This window comes from Aptenodytes forsteri, unplaced genomic scaffold (assembly GCF_000699145.1).
Source record: "Aptenodytes forsteri isolate BGI_AS27 unplaced genomic scaffold, ASM69914v1 Scaffold63, whole genome shotgun sequence".
Classification (NCBI taxonomy): Eukaryota; Metazoa; Chordata; class Aves; order Sphenisciformes; family Spheniscidae; genus Aptenodytes; species Aptenodytes forsteri.
The window spans coordinates 3,574,874-3,596,095 of record NW_008794709.1 but is presented as its reverse complement, the minus strand read 5'-3'; the positions used below and the strand labels follow the sequence as shown (position 1 = coordinate 3,596,095).

The following is a 21,222-nucleotide window of genomic DNA, read 5'->3' as shown; positions in this document are numbered from 1 at the left end:
ACACTGTGCCTGCAGGAGCTACCTGCATCTCCTCCTTCCCTGGAAGCTCTCTGGTACCACCACTGAAAATAAACAGATGGAGGGGATGTCTCAGGAACAGGTGGAAATACCTGACTGTGAGGTGTCAAAAGCCATTACAAAGTTCTTCTGTACCTCCAGCAGATAAAATATTGTCCCACTTGAAACAAAGGGCTGCACAAGGGCCCAGACATATGTTCTCTGGCAAATTTTGCTGAAACAGTTGAAGGCACTTCCTCCTATGCATACCCTGCTGCCTGCACTGCTCCTCTGCAGGAGGTTGCTGGTAGCCCACACTGAAGGGGGCTGGTGGATGGATATCTAGCAGATGCTCCAGTCAGCATGAAAAACAGTGGTATCAGTTCAGTGTCCAGATATCTAGAAACTAGAAACTGTACAACTAGAAACGTGTTCAAAGAAGTAAAACTTTCCCCCAAGCTCTCAAGCATTTAGATACACATGCATGAACACCTGGGGAGAAGGACACCCCACAAACTTCATAACCTAACATGCACTAGAAACTCCGTTCTTTTCCAGTATGCCAAACCTCTCTGTTCACCTTGAAAACTTCCAGTTTCTTTAAAGCCATCCCTCCCTCCCATTTGTCCAGGACACTTATAGTGAGGAACCATGTAAGGATGATCATCCTCTCTGCTGGCTGCACGACACACAGGTACACAATGCTCTGACTACAGGTAATTTTTAAGTCTGTGTCAGAGTGCTCTGACAGCTGTGGAGAATTTCTACATCCAAGACAAAGACTGTCATCTATAATTTAGGCAGTGCCAGCAAAACACCTATACCTCTATCTCCAGCCACTTCATGAATCTAGTTGCCTTCTTTCCTCTTATTCTCTTACATGTGCTTCCTTTGGCCCCCAAAACAAACAAACATTTTGCTTTCTACTGAATGAAAGCTGGAACAAAATAGTTTGCAGCTTTATTCATGGGGAGAAGAGAGAGACATGGATGGGCAGTACAAGCCATTTTACATTTTTATATACTTTTTAAAAGTAGTGTCCTGACTGAGAAATTGTTTTTTTTGTAGCTTCCCTCAGTGTCTCTGAAAAGAAACTCTGAACTGGGTAAGACCATGGCCTAGTACTGGCTATTGCATTTAAGCCTTCACACGGTAGGTTCTGTATGCTTTCTGTTGATAAACAGCAATTAAAATGAGATAAAATGGAGTTCCTGCAGATAGCTGCTTAATATACTCAACTTTGGAAACCTAAATTCTCCTATCCTGTTTTTGGATGAAAGACAGGATGTCTGGTTTTGACATCATTGGGAGGAGGGGAGTTGGGTTGTAAATCTTACTGATTTTTACAGATTTGTTGCAGCAAGATGTAATGCATGAGATGAAACTCATTCCTCTCCCACTTCCTCCATTTTACAAAGAACCTACATATGGTGTTTTGCAATCCATGCTGTCTCATACTGTTTGGTTTACCATGGAGTACAAGTGAAACCAGAACAAACTAAAAAGGAGCAGCCAAAAAAAGGAAAGAGGCTATCATATTGCTCTGACTAGCTGCTTCATCTTTTGGTTAGGGCCATTTCTCTCCTGAGCCTTTCTCCTGCTACCCTACAGACAGTTCAGCCACACTCGCTCCACTCTCAGGAGGAAAGCCTTCCCAAACAGTGCCAGTACTGGGCAGGGATCTGGCCAGTTTTCACAAAATGCGTGAGCAAGCAGGTGAGGTGCGGGAGACAGACAGGGGAAATGCAGCACCCTGAAAAAAGGAGAATTTCTAGCTCAGGAGAGGTACTCACTGAAAGGATGAGACTATGCCTTTCGCAGAATATTAGGAACACCTCCTTTTAAAATGGATTACTTTTCGGTCAGGCATAAAATGGAGGTTCTCATCATCTACCACTCAGCCTATTGGGCAATTGTCACAGAAATTGAAATATAATTCATATGTCCTAACCACATCCTATTCCTCTCTTTCGTTACTTCTGATGACCACATCAGCCGCATCCTAAACAGATACAGAGCAATTCCTGTTTCTTCTATTAAAATATGCCGCATGGAAGCTCTGTGGCTAGGTCCTGACTGATTGTAGAGAAGTTACAGATATGTTAGAAAGCTTGCTTTTAAGTCTGAAAACATCTGCATTCTAAGAACACAAAAAACACAAGAGGATAGAATATTTTCAGTGCATTCCTTATTAAACTATGCAAGTGTCTACAGACACACAATTGTATGACAATTACTTCTCACTACTTTTTCACCCAGTATTATTTGTCCATTTTTTTAAAAAACAAGGAAATGGAAAGGAAATCTATTTTATTAAAATAGTTAGCACAGATGGGGGATGGGGAAAATAGCTTTTGGGTGTATAAGTCCTTCTTCAGGTCTTCAAAATTTTCCTCAAAATTCATCTCACGATGGAAAATGTCCGGAAGGGTAAGAAGCATTGACTTTACCAATCACTTGAAGACTGGTAAGCAAAGACTACAGAGCAAGAGGAAGTCTTTTGACTTACTCAAGAAGCTGGTTATTTATTTCTAGCATCTTTAGTAAAGCAAAGGGGGTGCTGAAGCAAAGAGCCCATATGTCAACAGAATAAAGCTGAGACAAGAAGGGTCTAAATATAGGAAGCTAAAGGGTTTGAGTAAAGGGCTTTGTTGATCAGAGCAAAAATCATGAAGGACACCTTAGTACCTGCCTATTTTAAGAATCAGAATTTGGCCTATTGCATTTGCAAGCACGGAAAAGAAGATGGTACAACAAGGTCTGGAAAACTCATTGCTCTCTATTTATTCCCCTTACCACACTGCCTCCTTCTCCTCAGCAACAAAAAACCCTAGCGAGCCCAAGTTAGCTCTTCCCCAGCACCTGGTCTGAAGAAAAAACCTGAAAACTAAGAAAAAAAGGCAACTCAAAATATTTAACATATAAAGGTTTTCTTCATTTTTAAATGAACCCTGAAAGGCTGATAGGAGCAATGCTGCTATTATGCTGTATTTCAGTTCTTCAAAATGTTCTCTGTCATTAAGTAAATCAATGGCCCTCAGAAGGTGTACTTGGCTCAGCTTCTGGCTGATACCAGCCCTGCCCACTGGGCTGCATCCTGACTGGAGCTCACGTGTTTTTAGGGAAAGGCCCATGGTTCAACACAAAGATCGATGAACTGCTTTTGCTGCTAGGTCAAGGAGCCACGGCCGAGTTTGGCTTAGGGCTGGTATGAGAATGGATCGTGAGGCGCACAGTGTTTGTGGCTGGCAAGAGCCCGTGGGAGAGGGCAGAGTTAGGCAGTAGCGGCCTGGGCTTTGCTTAGCGCTAGGTTTGAAAAGGGCTAGGTTGCACTATGGCTGACACAGACACACGGCACACATCCGATCTCAGCTGCCGGGAGATCCTGGGCAGATTCGAGGTCAGAATTCGGCCCCAGCAGGTGCCATCAGGAAAGTTTATTGCTAGTTTCAGAAAAAGACCATCAGGCCAGCGTTGGCGCTGGTTGGGCAGGCAGGCATTGCCAGGCTAGGATCAGGTCTGAGAACAGAGCTTCAGGCCAGCAGAAGCTAATAAGCCGGGTCCAGCTGATGAGTCCAAAAAGGTCAGCCTTGGGGGCAGTGCTAAACCCAGGATAGGCAAAAGGTCTTGGCCAGGGTTGGGATTAGTGCTGGTGTCCAGGTCAGAACTTGAGTTAGCAGAAAACGTTGTTTCCAGGCATCAGTAAGCTGGATTTATTGCTGGGGCAAATAGGCAAGGCAAAAAGGCTAGGGTTTAAGCCTGCCACTTGCATGCCAGTTTTACTCATCATAAAGGAGGAAGGACAGATCTTAGAAACATCATGAAGAGAGGTAGTGGAGGTGGAGGAGGATTTGTCAGACTTAGGCAAGAAAGAAAAGGGAAGGAGGATTTAAAAAATAGACAAGTTTCAGGCTTCCGTGTGTGGGAGGCAGTAAAAAAAAAAAAGTGTAACAGGGAGTTGGACAAAAGATCATGGAGTTCAGCTTTGGCTAGTTACAGAGGAGGAGATACCAGGAAATCATTAGTTTCACAGTCTTCAGTTAAAAAAAGGTTTTACATAAACCAGATAATGTATTGCAAGAATGTCTCTCTTTCTTAACCTTTTAATATGGTGATTTAACAAGCTCTGATTTCCACTGTCTAGGGCTGTAGACAAGCCACTGCTTGGCTTATGAACTGGTGGGACTTCCTAAGGAATTAAGGGTAAATGAGAAGGTAAATAGGAGAGAGAAATAAGAAATGAAAGCAGGGTTCAGGATTTTCTTTCTTTTTTGGCCTCAGTGCCTGCAAATCATAGCTACAATCTGCATCTGCCCATGAACTCTGGGGCATACTTGGGTATGCTCATTTTGCAGTTTTTGTACTTCATGGTCGTTCACTGTGACTCATGCCAGATGAGATTCTGTAAAAACCCATCTATTCTTCTATCTGACCATCTTTTCAAGTGCATTACTGTGCCTAACTTTTATGAACCTCTGCATTTTCATATACATTCCCAATCCATCTGCATCTAAGCATGCATGCAAAGCAAGAATACAAATACAGTCTTTCAAGGAAAGTCTGAAAACAGGCAGAGTCAGGGCAGATCAGTCCCAGATACACTACCCTGCAAGCTACCATGGAGTGAGTTCTTTGAAAAATGCTGCGACTTCCAGCTGAGACTTTTAAGTTGGTGTCAGTCTTTAAAACCAGCATGGGACCTCATCTTTCTGACTAGCAAGTTTCTTCTTCAGCCTTGGCAAGGAACCATCTCCTGAAGCAGAAGGCTGACCTCTGGCATAGGAAAGCTTGGCCCCAATAAGACCTTCAGTTTCAAACTTCTTTACTAATAGGACTTACTCAGTAATGAGGGGTCCAATTATACCTCAGGAAAAAATAAAATATACTAGATGAACACACGTGAGGCTTCTACATAAGAAAAGCTCTCTTGCAGGGATGTTTGCAAAAATCCCCATCAAACTGCAGGGTCTGTCCCCCTCAGAAGTTCTGATGATCCCTATGGATGTATGAAAGGACCATGTGTGCCCTGCATCAGCTTCTAGTACCTTGTCTAGTTCTACCAGTACAACCACCACCTCAAGGACCCAGAATGAGCATGCTAGGGGAAGAACGATGGAGCCTCAGGCAGGCAATCTGAGAGTTGCCCACAAGCCTGAGTAAAAGTGTGGTATTTCAGTAAGATGCCACTCTCTTGATCGGGCTCCACTGAAATAATTTCAAATTTGTCTGTGGAGCACAGTCAGACCTAGTGATGCTCTTAAACTATTTCAAAACAAAGACATCTTCTCTCTTTCTTCCTTAACTCGCCCAACAGGCTTTGTCTTTGCAGTATGTAATACTGCTGCCTCCACTAACACTTTAAAAAGGAAGGTAATAGAAACCAAAAGGTTCGCACCTCGTTCAAACTTCAGCCTCTTGTATAACTGAAACTGGTCAACAGGCACCAAACAGGCAATCTGAAATGAGAAACAAACACACAGAAAAAGCATTAGAAACATAGACTTGAAAAAAATTAATAAGCACCCTGTTCTACACGCCTGCTCTCCTGAGCTGGCTCTCAAATCAACCTTCTTTTCCTACTTGCTTTCACCACCACATTCCTCCGTACCTTGACTTCCTTCTCCAAAACGTAAAGTAGTTCTTGACCTCTCCTATTTCAGCCACACAGCCCAGAAGTTCAGCCCACACCTTTCTTACCATGCACAGGAAAGCCTTCTCTGTGGATTCTGTATTTACTTCAGGCTTCTCAGTTTTATTTCATGCTGGTTTAATGTAACGAAGGGTGACAGCTTGCCAGCCTTGAACACTGCAGCATGTTGTTCATGCACAAGAATACAGCTCAAATGAATGATTCCTCATTCATGTCTCCCAGTCTTAATGGCAGGGGTCACTTAGCTCTCAGGAACTTAAAAGCTATTCTGGTTTCCATTTTTTATTCACTTCACGGGTTTTGGGCTGAGACAGTTAATGCCATCGCTGTTGGAATTTGCCTTAGACACGCACCAGCCGACTAGGAACTGGACAGAAGTTAACAAAGTTAGTTGGCATAGACAAACAGGCTTTGCTGATACTTTTTACACATTACCATAATTAAACTAGCAGCCTAAAAGGCTAACTGCTCTAATCTCCAATTAACAGTCTACGTAAGAAAACCAAGTACCCTATGTAAAACTAATAAGCAAACCTGCATACAGGGTAAGGACGGGTTGAAAAGAAACTTCACAGACACTTCAGGAGCCACATGTTTGTTGAACTCAGAATCTGAGATCATTCTCTTTATTTGATCCATTCGTAACACGGTACCAGCACTGAAAATGTCTTTCTCTTTTACTGAAAATAAACCTAGACTAATACTAATACAAGACCTAATCATTTGAAGCACTGTGAGACAGTGTAGAAATGACAGCTTCCAAGTGAAGGGCTCTCAACCCTCACATCCAGTATCCCACCACAGTCCTTCAGATTACTGTAAAAGGCAAAATTTTGCCCTCAGTGAAGTGGACACTCGCCCTTGCTATCCTTCTGGGTTGTGTGACATGGCACTCATGAGAAGAAATACAAAGACAAAAAAATTCAATATACATTCAGTATCATGCTGTGAATACATTTGCTTTCATAGATGGAAAAACGAAAAAAAATATATCCATTTGTGTATTATAAAATACAAAATTGCTTTATTGAGATCTCAAATCAATTGGAATTAAAATTGCATTTTGAAGCAGATGTTTGGATTATTTATTTGACCTAAACCAATGTCATACAAAAAATAATCCAACTGATATAAAGATTTAAGTGTTCAAAGATGCTTAAAAGACTTATAGTTGAAGAAATCAAAGGATTTAATATCAAAATGGGAAACACCAACAAATCTTTACAAAGCATATTCTTAGCCTAGTAAGTCAGCACTGGGTCAAAGTACTGTCCTCATTCAGTTTCTGAATTCAGGGTGTAAACTATTTTTAATATGAAAGTATTTGCATGGTTAAGCAATAGTACATTAATATGACTGTAAGACACAGAGAGCTTCCTGGAAAACTCTTCACCTGTTCATCACAAGTCAGCTGAAATACTCTTGAAAACAAATAGTAACTTAATCAAACGGGGAAAAAAGCGTGATGTTCAGCAGCTTCAGCAAAGAATGAAGCCAACCAACAAAGCTATGTAAAACCCACAAGACACATCATTTCAGTATTGCCCACTCCTCCCCAGGGCAGCTGCGAATCTAAATAGAGTTTGGAAAACAAAAAGAGTCATCTGCTTTTCTCTAGCTGGGTGAGCATTGACAACTAGTTTAAATTTTCCCTTCATTACGACTAAATTAAAACAGCGAGTCTCAATGCTGTAAGAGCCACTTGAGTGAATTGTTTAGTTGTCTGGGGTCTTTCTGTGCTTGCTCTTGCTTTTAACAAACAGTTTTTCAAGAGCAGAATTTCCCATGTATTAAAAATCGGCCTTTTTGATTACAGTGGGAGCAGAGTTAGGAGTTTTACTGCAGATTTCAATAGGAAGCAGAGTCAGTGCTGAAAGCTTCCCTTTCTCCTCTTGAAAACCTAAACTTACCATGCCAGCCTTCCCCACCGGTTTCACCCAGCCTCACTCTTCTTCCTATGTAGCCTCTTCACAGCTCAGCTCCCCCCTCCCTGCACGCAGCTCCAGGCACCGACACATGCAGCCCATCACCTCTGCCACTGACTCCCGCAGGCTTTGAAAGACCAGCCTCTGATAGTACCCACATGGAGGTAAACCTGTGAGGTGCGACCAGCCTCTGATAGTACCCACATGGAGGGTGGTGAGCCAAAGCCCCTCACAGATTTAGTATCTTTAGGCATGAGGAAAGGAATGCACAATACGCTGCTGCCTGGATTCAGTGCCACATCAAAGCTGTACGTGCAAACTCAATTGAAAAAAAAACGAAACGTGACTATCGGGTCCCCCAAAAAATCAGCAAATCCTATATCCTCAGTGAACTTTTAATCTCATTTACGCTTAATCAAGAAGGACAGCCATAAGCACAGTTAAGGGGATTAGGTGTTTATCTCCTCCTACTTGGCATCAGAGTCTAAATGTTCATCTTCATACAACTTCTTCAGCCCCACACGGGAGTCCATCCCAAACACCTCCTCTCCTGCACAACCACACATACTCCTGGGCTGGACAGAGGATGGACATCTGGGGAGGAAGCAAACCAGCAACCTGGCAGATGGCAAAGGGCCAAAAGAGAAAGACCATGAGCACTTCAGAAAGCAGACGTTTCTTATTGTAGGCTATGAAATTATTCAGTGCAGCAAGAAATGCTACAGGACAAGTTTTGGGGCTTTTTTTTTTAAATACTGGGTTAAGCTTACAATAAAAACCTATGAAGAAAATGAGAGGCAAGGACTCTCCTCTCCTGAAAAGATGCTGATTTGAGACTTATCAGATTGTTGGGAGTTGAAATAACTTTTCTGGTTTTCTATACTTTGTAAGCAATGTCTGCAGTTAAAATACTCTTGTTATAGAGCACAAGAACACCTAAGAGCTCTCGCTAAGAACAGCAGCTTTCACCTGAAGTAAAACTATCCATGGATATTTCAAAAAGCAAAATTTTGAAGGCTTACTACCACAAAAGGCTCCAGCTGGACCCTTGCCAAGTGTCCAAAGAGATTGCCCAACATGGTATGGTAACCGGGGATGCTATTACTAGGCGAGACAAAAGAGCAAAGGAAGTTAAATGAAAGGATATGAAATAATTGGGTTCAGTTTACACAGGGGCAGACTGTTCCTTGTAACTCGGGCAGTGCAGTAACCAGGAGCCAAGGAAGAACAACTCCCCTGTTTTTAAACACCGGCTACCACAGGGGAAAGGGAAAATCACTACTCCACCTATTCTCAGGCTTTCAAGGGAGATGCAAGGAGGCGATCAAGAAAACTGAATAGATCTCACTTCCTTTCACACTCGTATGAATCAAACCTTGACAATGCCAAGGGAGGAATGTTCACCAGGACAAGTGCTTCTCCCTTTCTCGCTTTAGCAGACAGGCAGCAAGGGCAGATCCTGCACTGGCAGCAGCAACTGCTACTTGCAAAGGGTTGCATTGCCCACCTCTGCGAAAGTCCCACTCACAGAGGCACTGTCTAGTTTTCCAAGCAGTGCAAAATAGTTTTAACTTGGGCTGTGGTTTGCTTTTGAAAGGGGTATGGGAGTTCAAATCTCTTCATTGTTAGAAATTACATCCACACCTTTCTTCATCAGCTAACATGCTCACTAGAGTCATCATGAAATATTGAATTATTCATTTTCTCCATTAAGGAGCTCTTCTCTTATTTAGTGACAAATAAAAACAAAATTAAGACTCTCTCATTTGCTCCCCTTGGATTTCTTTAAAAACGAGTAAATAAGAAGAACAAACATTTTAATTTTGACCCTGTAAAAGATAGGTTGGCCTGCAACGTTTTCTCACCTTCCTCCTCATTTTACCATTTCAATCGCCCCCAGCAAAATGTAAACCAATTTTCAAATTAAAAATAAAACTGGTATTTTAAACTGACTCCCAATGGGATTTTTGTTCAGCTATGTACAGAATATAACGCAATTAAGAATTTTAAGATCTGGGTCACCGTCCCATTTCAGCATCACTTTACAAATCGCTGACAACCCTCTGTCGGGTTAGCACTGCTGTAGATCATGGATTTACACAGACGGAGGGACAATAAGCAGAATCTGCACTGCATGCAAAGGGGAAATTCTCCTTGTCTAACTTAAGAGGCAAAAGGAGAGCCCAAATCAGTATCTCCTTTACTGCCTGCTGCATGGTTTTAATCCAAATCAGATTATGTATAAATGGATCATTGGCATCAACATTACAAGCTTCAAAACAATACAGGAATCAGAAATAGCAAAGCACAATCCCCTAGACATTATCCAAGTGAGTACTGCATTAGAAATCCCTGTATGCAGTTGAGACTCACCCTGATTCATAGCTTACACTGGTGATTGGATTTGCACCAAGTAAAACCATTTCAAACCATAATAAATTATCCCTTATTTAGATTAGGGATATTAACTGGTCCAATTAAATCAACGGAACAAATTCCCAAGACAGACAGGAATATTCTAGACTGAAGTCTGCATGGTTAAAGAGAACTGCATTAACATAAGATGTTCCTTCTACCTTCTGCTTCCCGGAATGAATCCAAATCATCTTTGTTTATTGTACTATTAGAGCTCGAAAGGACAAACATCTTGTTTAATGAGACTGCTTTTAAACTTTCCCTTTTTTTGTGTGTAACCAGCTATTTGAAACAGAGTCTGTAGCCAAAACCATTGCCTTCCCACCACCAACACCCATTTATTTCTAGTTAAAACCAGCTATACTACAAGCAGTGGCTATCTTGATGTAACAGGTCAAGATATGACCTAGGACTGCCCTTGATTTCAAGCACTTCAGGGGAACAATTCCTTCTGTTTGAATGCACTATTTGTCAAAACAAAAAAACTGCTGGGGAACGTACCAGTTTCAACTAGATTTTGTTAAAGCAAAAATAAAAAACAACCAAACACAGGGGTTTCAGAAAACATATTTTCAAAGTACTGAAAAGTACAATTTTCTAGTTCAAATGACTTTTCATTTTAAGTTTTTTAAGAATAAGAACCTGGAACATTTTCTTCTGAGGTCCAATGAGACACAATGTTCTAGCTCACCAAAAGTAAAGCCTTAACTCCCAACATCTCCTATACTCTGAATAAGCAGTTTACTCCCCAAACACTGATGAAATATTCAACTGTTTGAGAGAGACACATTCCTATTATTCACACTTCCTCGTTTCTTCATAAGACATACAAAAAGAAATTCTATTCCCTGTTTAAAATGTTAACTAGAGTTTTTGACCCCCTCCACCCCCCGAAACCAACACAAGAAGCACGTGTCTCAGAATCAAGGCAAGAGCTGTGAAAAGGCTCTCATAATTTAGTACCAAACAAGATAAACTCTGAAGAATTTTACCGAGAAGATGAAACAGACTTAATTCACAATGAAGACAAATAGATCACAGGAAAGCACTGAAGAAATGTTACACACCTTGAATAAGAGGGAAGTAGAGGAACTTTCATAGCTATAATGTGTTATAAATTGCTTATAAGCTTTGTTATTAATTGTTCAGTTTCCTTATTGAAGTGAGCTCAATCCAAAATGCACTGAAGTCAATGAAAAGGCTTTCCTTCACTTCAAATTATGTCTAAGTTCACCTTATCTCCCTTGTGCAGGCTGGGGCAAAAGGCATTTAAAAAGCAAACAAAACAACCATGTTAGCTGACATAATTACACATAATTTAGCCCAAAGTATAGGAACCAATTTAACACCATGTCCACGACAAAGACAGTTTGAACTGCTATTTTTTTCTCCAAACTGTAACAGTACCTGGTAAACGTCAGTCACAGCAGAGTCTGGAATGGACATGACATGAAAAATACACTTTTTCAAAACCTTGATGCTAACACAAAGGAGATAAAAAGACCAGTTGGGTTTTTTTTCTCCCGGTACAGGCAACATGTCATTCCTCATGGCACTGTTCTGGTGAGGAACCTTTTCCTGCCAGAAGCCAGAGACCAAACATCCAGACCCTCCAGAGCCAAGAAGGCTCATACTTTTACACCAGGAGTTTCGGAGTGTGTAATGAATAAAATGTAATTCTAAATAGTACTTCCATACCAAACAATAGCCATATTTAAGCACATTCTCTACCATCTGAATAAGGTTCTGTTTTTTAAATAATAGCTTTTAAAGGCTACATTTTCACATGGAACAGCCTTTAGAGACAAGAAAAAAGAATACAGAGTGCTCATATATAATCTGTCATTTACATACTAATCTTTCAGATTATTAACGGAGACAATCTGTTCTTTCTATTGTTCCTGGGTTTTTGGGGTTTTTTTTTCCTTAAAGAAATAGATATTTGGTAAAATACGTAAGCAGTTCATTTTAACCAGGTTGGGAGGCTGTTTGCTTTTCAAGCAGAAGGTCTGTGTTTCAAGTGCATCACCAAAAGGGAGCGTCAGAACATTCATTTATCCACAGGACACTAATGCACATTTGGGCTGTTTAGTCATTCTGCCTTCAGCCCAAAAAGCACCCAAGGATTAAGCTAATGGTCCATTAATACATGCCCTGGAGTGTATTCCTGCTTTAGTAAGGGGAAACATATCTCTATAATTCCTATAGCATCATAACCCTAGCTTAACAGAGCAGAATTCTTCCTACCATTTGTTAATTTTCTTTTAAAAACGCATTTTCAATAAAGGCTAGTTGTCTCCAATCTGGTGCAATGGGTGGGAGGGGCACTGCTATGCCTTCTCCGTATCTATGCAGAAGAAAGGAGGAAGGGAAACACCTGGCTACTTTCCACAATAGCTGGATTCAGCCAAAGAAAAGCTCCACCATATGCCTGCACGCCATAACAAACATAGCTGCGACTCCCAGGCCTTGATTCAGCTAAGCACGGCGTTTCAAATGCATGCTGGAGAGGAGATCCTGAATTTTTCTGGAGAAAAAGGCATTTTTGATATTGGGAATTGCATTGCCACTGATTGCATTTGAAGAGGATTATATACTTCTACCACAGTTATGTCATCTGTATACATAGGGCTCAAGGGAACCCAGAAGATAAACTGCTTTTCTTTAATTCAGGGATGGAGATCTGATTTTCCTTGATTTTGTCCCTGCAAATAAATGCAGAGAGAATGCACAAAACCAGCCAAAATCCCTTAACCACCTTTTTTTCCTGGTTTGTTTTTTTTCCTGCTTGTGTTCCCAGGCCCAGCAGGGGCCCACCTGGCTCACAAGGCAAGCAAGCAAGGATGGCTGCAGGGCAACATCAGATTTGCCCACAGTTTTCCATGGCCTTCTAGATGCACAGAACACCTGGCATGTATGAGGGTTCCAGCCACGCTGCCAACAGCTCCTCCCCATGTCATGGGTTTGGCGCTAAGCCCAATTCAGAAACTTTACACCAGCCCTAAGTCAGGCAGGAGGCTGCTTAAGCATTGCTGGGAGACCATCAAGCAGCCTGGTAGCAGCCTGGTAGGGGCCATCTACAGCCCCCTTGAGCCCCGTTGTCCCAAGCGGTGCAAGAAGGTCTGAGGAGCACACTTCCCCTCCAGTTTCTCCACCTTCAACTTCCAAACTGAACCTTCCAGTTATTTGTGCACATGCCAGACGTGCAAGCAGCTCTGCCTAAACCTCATATAGCTTCTGAGCTTTCAACCTCTCCCATCTCTGCCTTGGGAATGAAGACACTTCTCATATCTCTTAAGACGTACTTCTACCCATGCTGTGCAGATACCTTTCTTTCCATATAACTATACAGAGTCTTGCATGCTTATATTGGGCAGCAAATTGTTTGTTTGAAGAATGCATGAAGAAATTCTGGCCTTGTGTACCATCAGTTTGAGTTCCTCCTCTTGCGTTAAGAGAGGCACAAGAATTTCAGTGTTTGCAGTCAAATCAAATCTGATTTAACTGAGAGTACTGATGGAGGCTTAGCAATTCTGGGATACAGGGTATTCTGGTTAAGTCAGCTGCATGGGTAATTCGGAGGTTGTTCGGATGCCAAGTAAGCCTTTCCTCAAGGCACAGAGGGAAGGAAAAAGGAGCAAAACTCTTGAAAAACATCTGTTTGTTTCTAGTTCCTCTTGTCAGTCAGGCTTCTTGCCAAAAGCTCATTAAAGGTAATCAAAGGGAGGAAAAAGTGTATGATCATATTTATTATGTAGATAAAGAAGTTTGGGGGGGTTTATGTTAAAAAAAAGAGAAAGAAAAAAGTGTTGATACCTCTGCTTCTTGTAGGGTCCCATGGTTCAAGCATACCATGTCTGGACACGTGATAGGAGAACCACAACCTTCTTGAATTGCCAGCTGCATGTACTGTTTTAGGCACTAGAAACAAATAAAGAAAAAAAAAAGTTAGAGCCCATATGTTGGTAACACACAGATGCTAGAGATGCTGCACAGCTACCACCTCCACTGCCTTAATTGGCTGTCCTGAAGCTCCTGCACACAGAAAACATCAATTATTATAAGCGTGAATGCTACAAGTCATTACATTGGAAAGAATGCAACAAAGAACAATTAATTATGCATGACTTCATCTGCCAAGCATTGCGTTTACCCAAGTCAGCAAGTCAAACCTTTCAGTGCTAACAAGCCCTACGCTCTGCTAAACTGGGATTGGAGGGGGGGTATCTTTCATCCTAATTAAACAGGCTTTGCTCTTTTGTCTTTCCTCCTGTGTTCTTAATTCAGACTCTCAGCCAGCAGTCTCCATTGTAGGAGACCTCATTTACAAGAAAGACACTACTGTTCTCAGCTGCATAAAAAGGGAAGGGGGTGTATAACCTGGTTAGGAGGTTATAATCTGCCCTAGAAGATGAGCAGCTATCAGTTCTTTCCCTCCTCTCCCTCTTCCCCCACAGAGATCAGGTAATTTCCATGGTTTACCATGATTTATCATCAGCCTCTAGTCTATTGAGCAGGAGTTGAAAGTCCATTTCCAGCATGGAGGCTGCCTTATGAATGTTTCCAAATTGTTTCATTACACAAAAATGGCAGGACTCTCCCCTCCAAGGAAAAAAAGCCCTCTGTTCTCCCCACATTTTAATTGGCATGCCAGTTTCAAATATATTCAGCTTCAAATATATTCAGCTTGTCTTTTTAACACGTATTATAGAGTCTTCAATAAAATCATGGCATAAAACTGGTGCAACGGACCAAAGAACAGTGCTCCAATTGTATCTCCAAACTGCACAGGTAAGTAAGTGAGCTTACTTCTAAATAAACAAAACAACCAAGTCTCCTCAAAATAATGACAAAGTATACAGTAAATTGCAAATCACTGAACAAAATAACAAAACATGGATTTCTGGCAGATTTTGGTATCAGCTTGAATAGTTTATTGTAAATGAAAACCAACATACTTTACAAGCAGCAGGACTAATGCAGCTTTATTCCCTACAGATTTGTATTTCATGCCCACGTGATAAACCTCTCCTCCTCCTCCTCCTCAGTACTGCTGGCTTCTTCCCTTATCGCCCCATCAGTTTTCAAGAAATATGTCAAAACGTAAGGTCTTTGAGACGTCTGTCTCTCCGCTAACTTTCGGAACAGGCACTGAGTTCAAAAGCTACTAGGTGGGTTATGGGGAAATCACAGCCTTCCAGAGCATCAGCTCTGGTAAGGACTCTTCACAAACTGTTTTTCCAGTATTTATAGGCATTTAACATTCACGTCTGCGTTAGTTTGGACTGTTCTGAGAAGGCCTTGCATATTGTGCTCTGATTAAAGACCTTTCCTCATTTGTATTTTTACTGGAAAACTGGTAAGTAGAATCAGCTTAACTTAGTGGCATTTTAAATGATTACTTTTGATTTGTAAATATTTGAAGCGTATTCATTTAGAAGAACATAGGGGTATAACCTAAATGGTAAGCTTTAAATATCTAGCTCATTAAGCACTAATGGATTCAGATCCAGCACGCACCCCTATAAGAAAGCAGCAGAGCAGGCTGTAAGGAATTGATGGTGCAAGTATTATGTGGGAGGTGAGGGAGATACTCACAGATGAAGAGCAAAAAAGAAATCACGTCAGTAACTGAAGGCAGAACTCCCTAGGGAATATCAGCCCAGATTTAACCAGGAGCTATTCTTTTATTATTCAAACAGCAGTCTCAGTGCCCTGTCCCATCTCCTCGCCCACCTCTCCCAAAGGTATCTAGGCACAGTGCTTATAAAAAGTCAGTTTATCCATCGGATCAAATCACCCCATTAGCACACACAGCTCCTCCACAGAGCAGTAAGCAGAAGCAGGTACATAACCACGGTGGCGCCTGGGAGCAGGTACCCTAGAGACACCAGAGCTGCTGGGGCCCTGCCCACATCTGCTGCCACCACGGTCTGGGCAGTGGCAGCAGGTGGCACAGGGAAAGCCAAAAACAGTTTCCCCGGAGCCCAGGGTGGCTCCCAGTGCTATTACTGATGCGGATAGAGACTGTGGGTGACCTGCTCCTGCAGCCCCACATTCATTAAGCACCTGACATCGCCCACATGCTTCAGATGTATCACAGGAGAAACGGGGTATCAAGTGCTCACTCCCTGCACAAATTTCGTTCCTGGTTTGTGCCTGTACCCAGCCTCCACTATAAACAACGCAAACAGGAAATTCTGCCCTCCGAGTCCCTTCCCCAAAGCCCACACGCGCTGCAGTGTGTTGGGTGCACTTCTTCGATATGTGGGTGATGCTCCAGCAGAGCCTCCTTAACATCTCACTCCCTCTCCTCATGGGAGACGTGATTACTTTCTGGATCAAGTGTCAGGGCAGCATCTGGGGAAAGGGGAATGTTTCCCTCCCGCCAAAGCATTTAGTTTGCCTTAACTCCTCAGCAAGCATGGAAGAACAACCTTTTACTTTTGCTAAGATCTTGGCTTCTGTCTCCTCTGTGGTGCTGCCTGATATTTAGTAATTTGCTTTGACAGCATGGTACAGTGGATTTGTCTTCTGGGGGCAGCTCAGGTCAGCCGGTTACAGATGGAGGACAAAGTCTGAGAAGTTACTGCAGGCCTAGCAGCAGCCCAGAGGCTTGTTCTTAATTTAGACTTCCAGGACAGAAGCTCAGAGCACTGACAATTACCCTTCTGTGCAAGAACAGGCATGAAGCTCTTAAGGAGCTTCAATCCACAGTATGGATTTTGCAATCAGTTTTGATATGCAGTATCTAAATCATTAGGGGTACCAAGCCAGGAGAACAGAGGTTTCGAAGGATTGCTAATGCATCTGGATTCTCCTTCTCTTCTAGCTCACTGCTTGGTTGTAGGTGAGGATAAGTGAGCAACCGGAGCCTTCTGTGATACTTTTAGAGGGTGCTGTGCTTTCAGGGGGTGACTTGGAGAGATTTTATAATAGGTCTGTGCAGTGCCATGGATCTTCAAATGTTTCACAGAAAACCTCCCTGTTAAATAGTTTTTATAGATATTAAATCTTTTGCCTTGATTTTCTGTGCTTGGAAAAGGTGGTGTGGGTGCAATTCAAGAAGATGATGGAAGTACTTAAAGGCGCTGGGAAACCTGAAGAAGCATTTAACACTTACCACTGAAGGATTAAGCTTTTTACCTAAGTCTGTACATGAATGAAGATGTGAACTTCTTGTTCCCTCTTTCACAAGTTAGCAGCAAAGAAGAGACAGTGGAAAAATCACTAAAATTTTAAAATATGCCTTCACTTTAACAGTAAGACTGTTTTTAGAGGGGTTTTACTATTATTTACAGCTCAGCTACTAATTTAGCTACTTACTTGAAAAGTGGCAAATAAAAGTATCTGAAAAGATGTACAAGCTGCAAATGTGATGAAAAGAGGATTCAATATCTATATAATGAATCATGACTGACCTTCTAAGCAGTATGTCCTCCCACACTATGGAGAATACATTATACAGACATAAAATGGTAAGACTTCTCGTGCATTTTGTCTACGAAAATTAGCGGTATCTCAGTTAGGAAAACTGCATACACTACATATGCTACTTAATTGCTCTACAAAGTTAAGGTAAGATCAAGATAGCCTTCTGTGGTATTAGAGTTCCTTGAAAGGATCTTAACCTTGACATCCAAGAAATCACCAGGTCTCAACACACTTGGGCTACACTTCCCCACCAATTTCCCACAGTGCAGTGACTTACAAGCACAGAGAGCAGCCAGTAGCTGGAGAGGCCGCACCACAGGACCTGTGGCTTACAATGACAGTCATACCATCGTCTTACTCTCCATGGCCAGAGCAAGTCATCAGCAGCGACCTTCCTACCAGCACAGCGAGGTTTCCACGAATGCATCACATAGCCAAGGCAGAACGGTTGAGGCAACAGACTAAAAATCTACTGAGGTCTTGCTGAACAGGTTTGAATCCTGCTGACTACAGACGAAATTGGAGGTTTGGCTCCATTACGTTCACCCCTCAAATAAATGGTAGACACCAACCCAAGGAATTTTAACTTCCATACCTGCAACTGTACCCTCATCAGTTACGTTCGGTTTACTCAGATTTTCCCCACTGAGCAACTATACCATGTATGTATCTGTGTTCTGGGGTACGTCACAAAATCCTGATGTAACAAGCAAGAGAGATCAATTCAAATGTGATAATGTAATTCCACCAGTAAAACTCAGTACACCTAACAGAAGGTTTTGGTGCTGATCTAACTTTGCCAAGCATGTTTTGCTCCTGCTGGACTACTGTCAACTTCAGTGGAAAGCGTTCTACAAGTAATTTTTTCTCTGCCTGAGATTCATAATGTATAATGAGACCTTTTTCAAATAATTTGCTGTCTAAGCATTTTGGGGCAAGAATTTTTTTCCTTTTACGCCATTTTTGTCTTTCAGGCCATCACCACCTTCTATTTAATAAAATAAGGTCAATATCCCTTTACCTACTTCACAAAACGCTACTCATGAGTATCCAGTAAGTTAAGGCCTGTAAAGTATCTGGATCACATTATCATAGTACATGCAACATATATACATTTATTTTTTATCTTGCAGGACTTGTAAGAAAGATTACGATTTAGGCAAATATTTACATATGCCCCAAGTACACATTCCTCTCCTGGAGCTAAGGCTTTGTTGAAAGTGTATGTTGTAACATGAGGGAAGAATCTTAAAGAAGCACTGAAAAGCCCAATCCAGCAATGCACAAACTAATAACATAAAAAAATTCCTTCTTCAGTAACAAACACTTCCTCTAATCTTCAAAAGTGTTTTCTATGGTCAGCTGCGAGCCCCAGGAATAGAAAATTCTATTCAGGCTATTAATGGATTCTTCATTTCAACACTTCTCCTACATGCTGCTCTAACTTCAACTTTTTTTTTCCCAAAGCATATTGTATGGAGGGGATTTTTAAGCTTGTACTGAACAAAAAAAAAAAAAAAAAAAGTCTGTTTGGCAATGTATTTAATCTGCAAAGGGACCATAATGGTTCTGCATTTTAACATAAGAATGAGTTCAAAGTATAATTTCAGTATTATGTTGCTAGGTAATGATGTGACAAAGGCACTATATCCCTCTCACTGTGAAATCTTATGTTTCTATTCAAAACCATTTTCAGATAATCTCTGTACCAGAGACAAAAGATTAATCTCCATCATTCCCAAATATTGCTTTTTCAAGTACCTTGACATGTTCCATTACCTTGCTCATCTCCCATCTGCATGCAGCTCTTCAGCTCACTAAATGCAGCCTCATTGGTTTGGATGCGAAAGCATAAAAGGAAACCACGTATGTGACATGACAAAATTGAACTGGTAGTTTTATTAAGAAAGATGGAGGGATGGCTAGGAAGAAGAAAGAAATGGAAAGGGCTGGCCTGTTTTCCTGTCAAATACTACAGATATTGCTGCTAACCACTGTGCAGCAGTTGATACAGAATAAGGGTATTTGTCTTTATCTGAATTGCGGAAAAGGAAAAAAACCAGATCTACAGTATTTCTTAACCACTACTGGGGCATGATCTACATTAAATACAAAAATACAAGAAGTGACTGAAGGCATCCTGCCAAAAGAAGAAGGTCTTCCCTACTAATGTATAACTTGAAGACAATTTCAGTTTCAGAAAAATTAACGAAACCTCAGGTTTCCATCTTAAAATCCACAAGACTGATGTAAAATGTTAGATCTCTCTTCCAGATTTGTCCTCAAAACTGTATTGGTTTGGGTTTGGGGTTTTTTTAGCCTCAGCCTTTTAACAAGCCCAAAATTTGGGGAGGGTGAAAAAAAAAAAAGACTGTAAATGGGAAGAAAACATAACTTTCCATTTGGCATTCCAGAGTGTCTTTTTATTGAGAACAGATCAACAGATAGGCATTTAGTTTTTGTCTCAGTTCTGGGCAGTGTTTATGTACTTTTTATTCAATAAGACATCGCTTTCATTTCTTTCTTATCATTTACAAGCGTTACCTGTTCTTCAGTGCATACACAAGACAAAGTAGTCTTGTAGTGACGTAGTTTTATATGGAATATGTAGTATTATTGACTTCGGTGAGAGAGTTCATGTCAGAACTCTAAGTTTAACCACCTGACCCACTCAGCATTTAATCAACTGTGTACTCAATTAAACATACCCCCCCCCCAAAACCAAAATACAAAACAGTACTCAAGTGTTTATGACAGATCTACATAACGTTTAGTAATATGTTCATCATTGTCATGACATCTGCACTTCCGCATGTTCAATCTCTAAAATGGGCCAGTTGCTTTCAATGTGTGGTAATCGAACTCCTGGAATCTCTCAAGTATTTCTCAACAGGTCTTAAAACTAGATGAATCAAGTCTATTGGCAATTAGCTTGGGCATCTGCACTGTGTGGTAATCGAACTCCTGGAATCTCTCAAGTATTTCTCAACAGGTCTTAAAACTAGATGAATCAAGTCTATTGGCAATTAGCTTGGAGGCATCTGCACTTCACTTGGAAAAAAATGTGAGGCCTTTCCAATTAAAGAAAGTTTTTAAAAAGTACACCACAGAAATAGCCATTTATGAGTTTGTTAGAGATAAACTTGTGATAGGCACAGTTTAAAGTGAAAAACAAAAGTCCAATGAAACATGCATTTGTATTGCCCAACCTATATTTTAACTGCTAAGGAGCAGATGCAGTGATAAATGAAGTTGCCTTCAAATGGATAGAAGATCAGGCCACATAAGAGCCTTATTGAGAAAGATGCTTGAAAGAAAGTGAAAAAATGCCCCTTTAGCCTCAAATGACATATGGTCATCTCGTAGCTCAGTAGAAGGGGAGGAATCACATGACTGACAAACACTTTATTTTGTCATGACCAAGTGAAAACGCCAAGCAAACATGACAATGGACCAGAATATAATGGCCTCCCACTGCTCCACAAGCCATTTTTTAGGGGATCTTCCAAGTATATCTGAGAAATATATTGTCAAGTATATCTGAGAAATATATTGTCATCAGCTTTGCCTCAAAAGATCTACCACCAATGGTGCTAGATACATCTGCTCAGATACACTCAGATAGACTCAGATACACAGTCTAAAACCAATTTACAAATGGCCCGCCACATCCTGGCAGCCTTTCATAAAAGTCAGCATAGGTTCCTGGTAATAGTTGCCAAGAAGTGGTACCACTAAACAGAAAAGGACCAGAGAACAGGACCAGAGAAACTCACCCTTCCCAAAACTGAACCAGCTGGA

The 21,222-nt window shown here is 41.3% G+C and overlaps 1 protein-coding gene across 1 annotated transcript in view; it reads right to left on the bottom strand.

Moving 5' to 3' along the window:
* The window catches only part of RNF144B (ring finger protein 144B), a 51,905-nt gene that overhangs the window by 7,714 nt on the left and 22,969 nt on the right, over positions 1-21,222 (bottom strand). Inside the window, exons 3-4 of the mRNA XM_009273724.2 lie at positions 13,804-13,908; positions 5,393-5,453 (exon numbers count right to left, since the gene is read on the bottom strand). Coding sequence (XP_009271999.1) covers positions 5,393-5,453; positions 13,804-13,908 — 166 coding nt within the window. The remainder of the gene's footprint in view (positions 1-5,392; positions 5,454-13,803; positions 13,909-21,222) is intronic.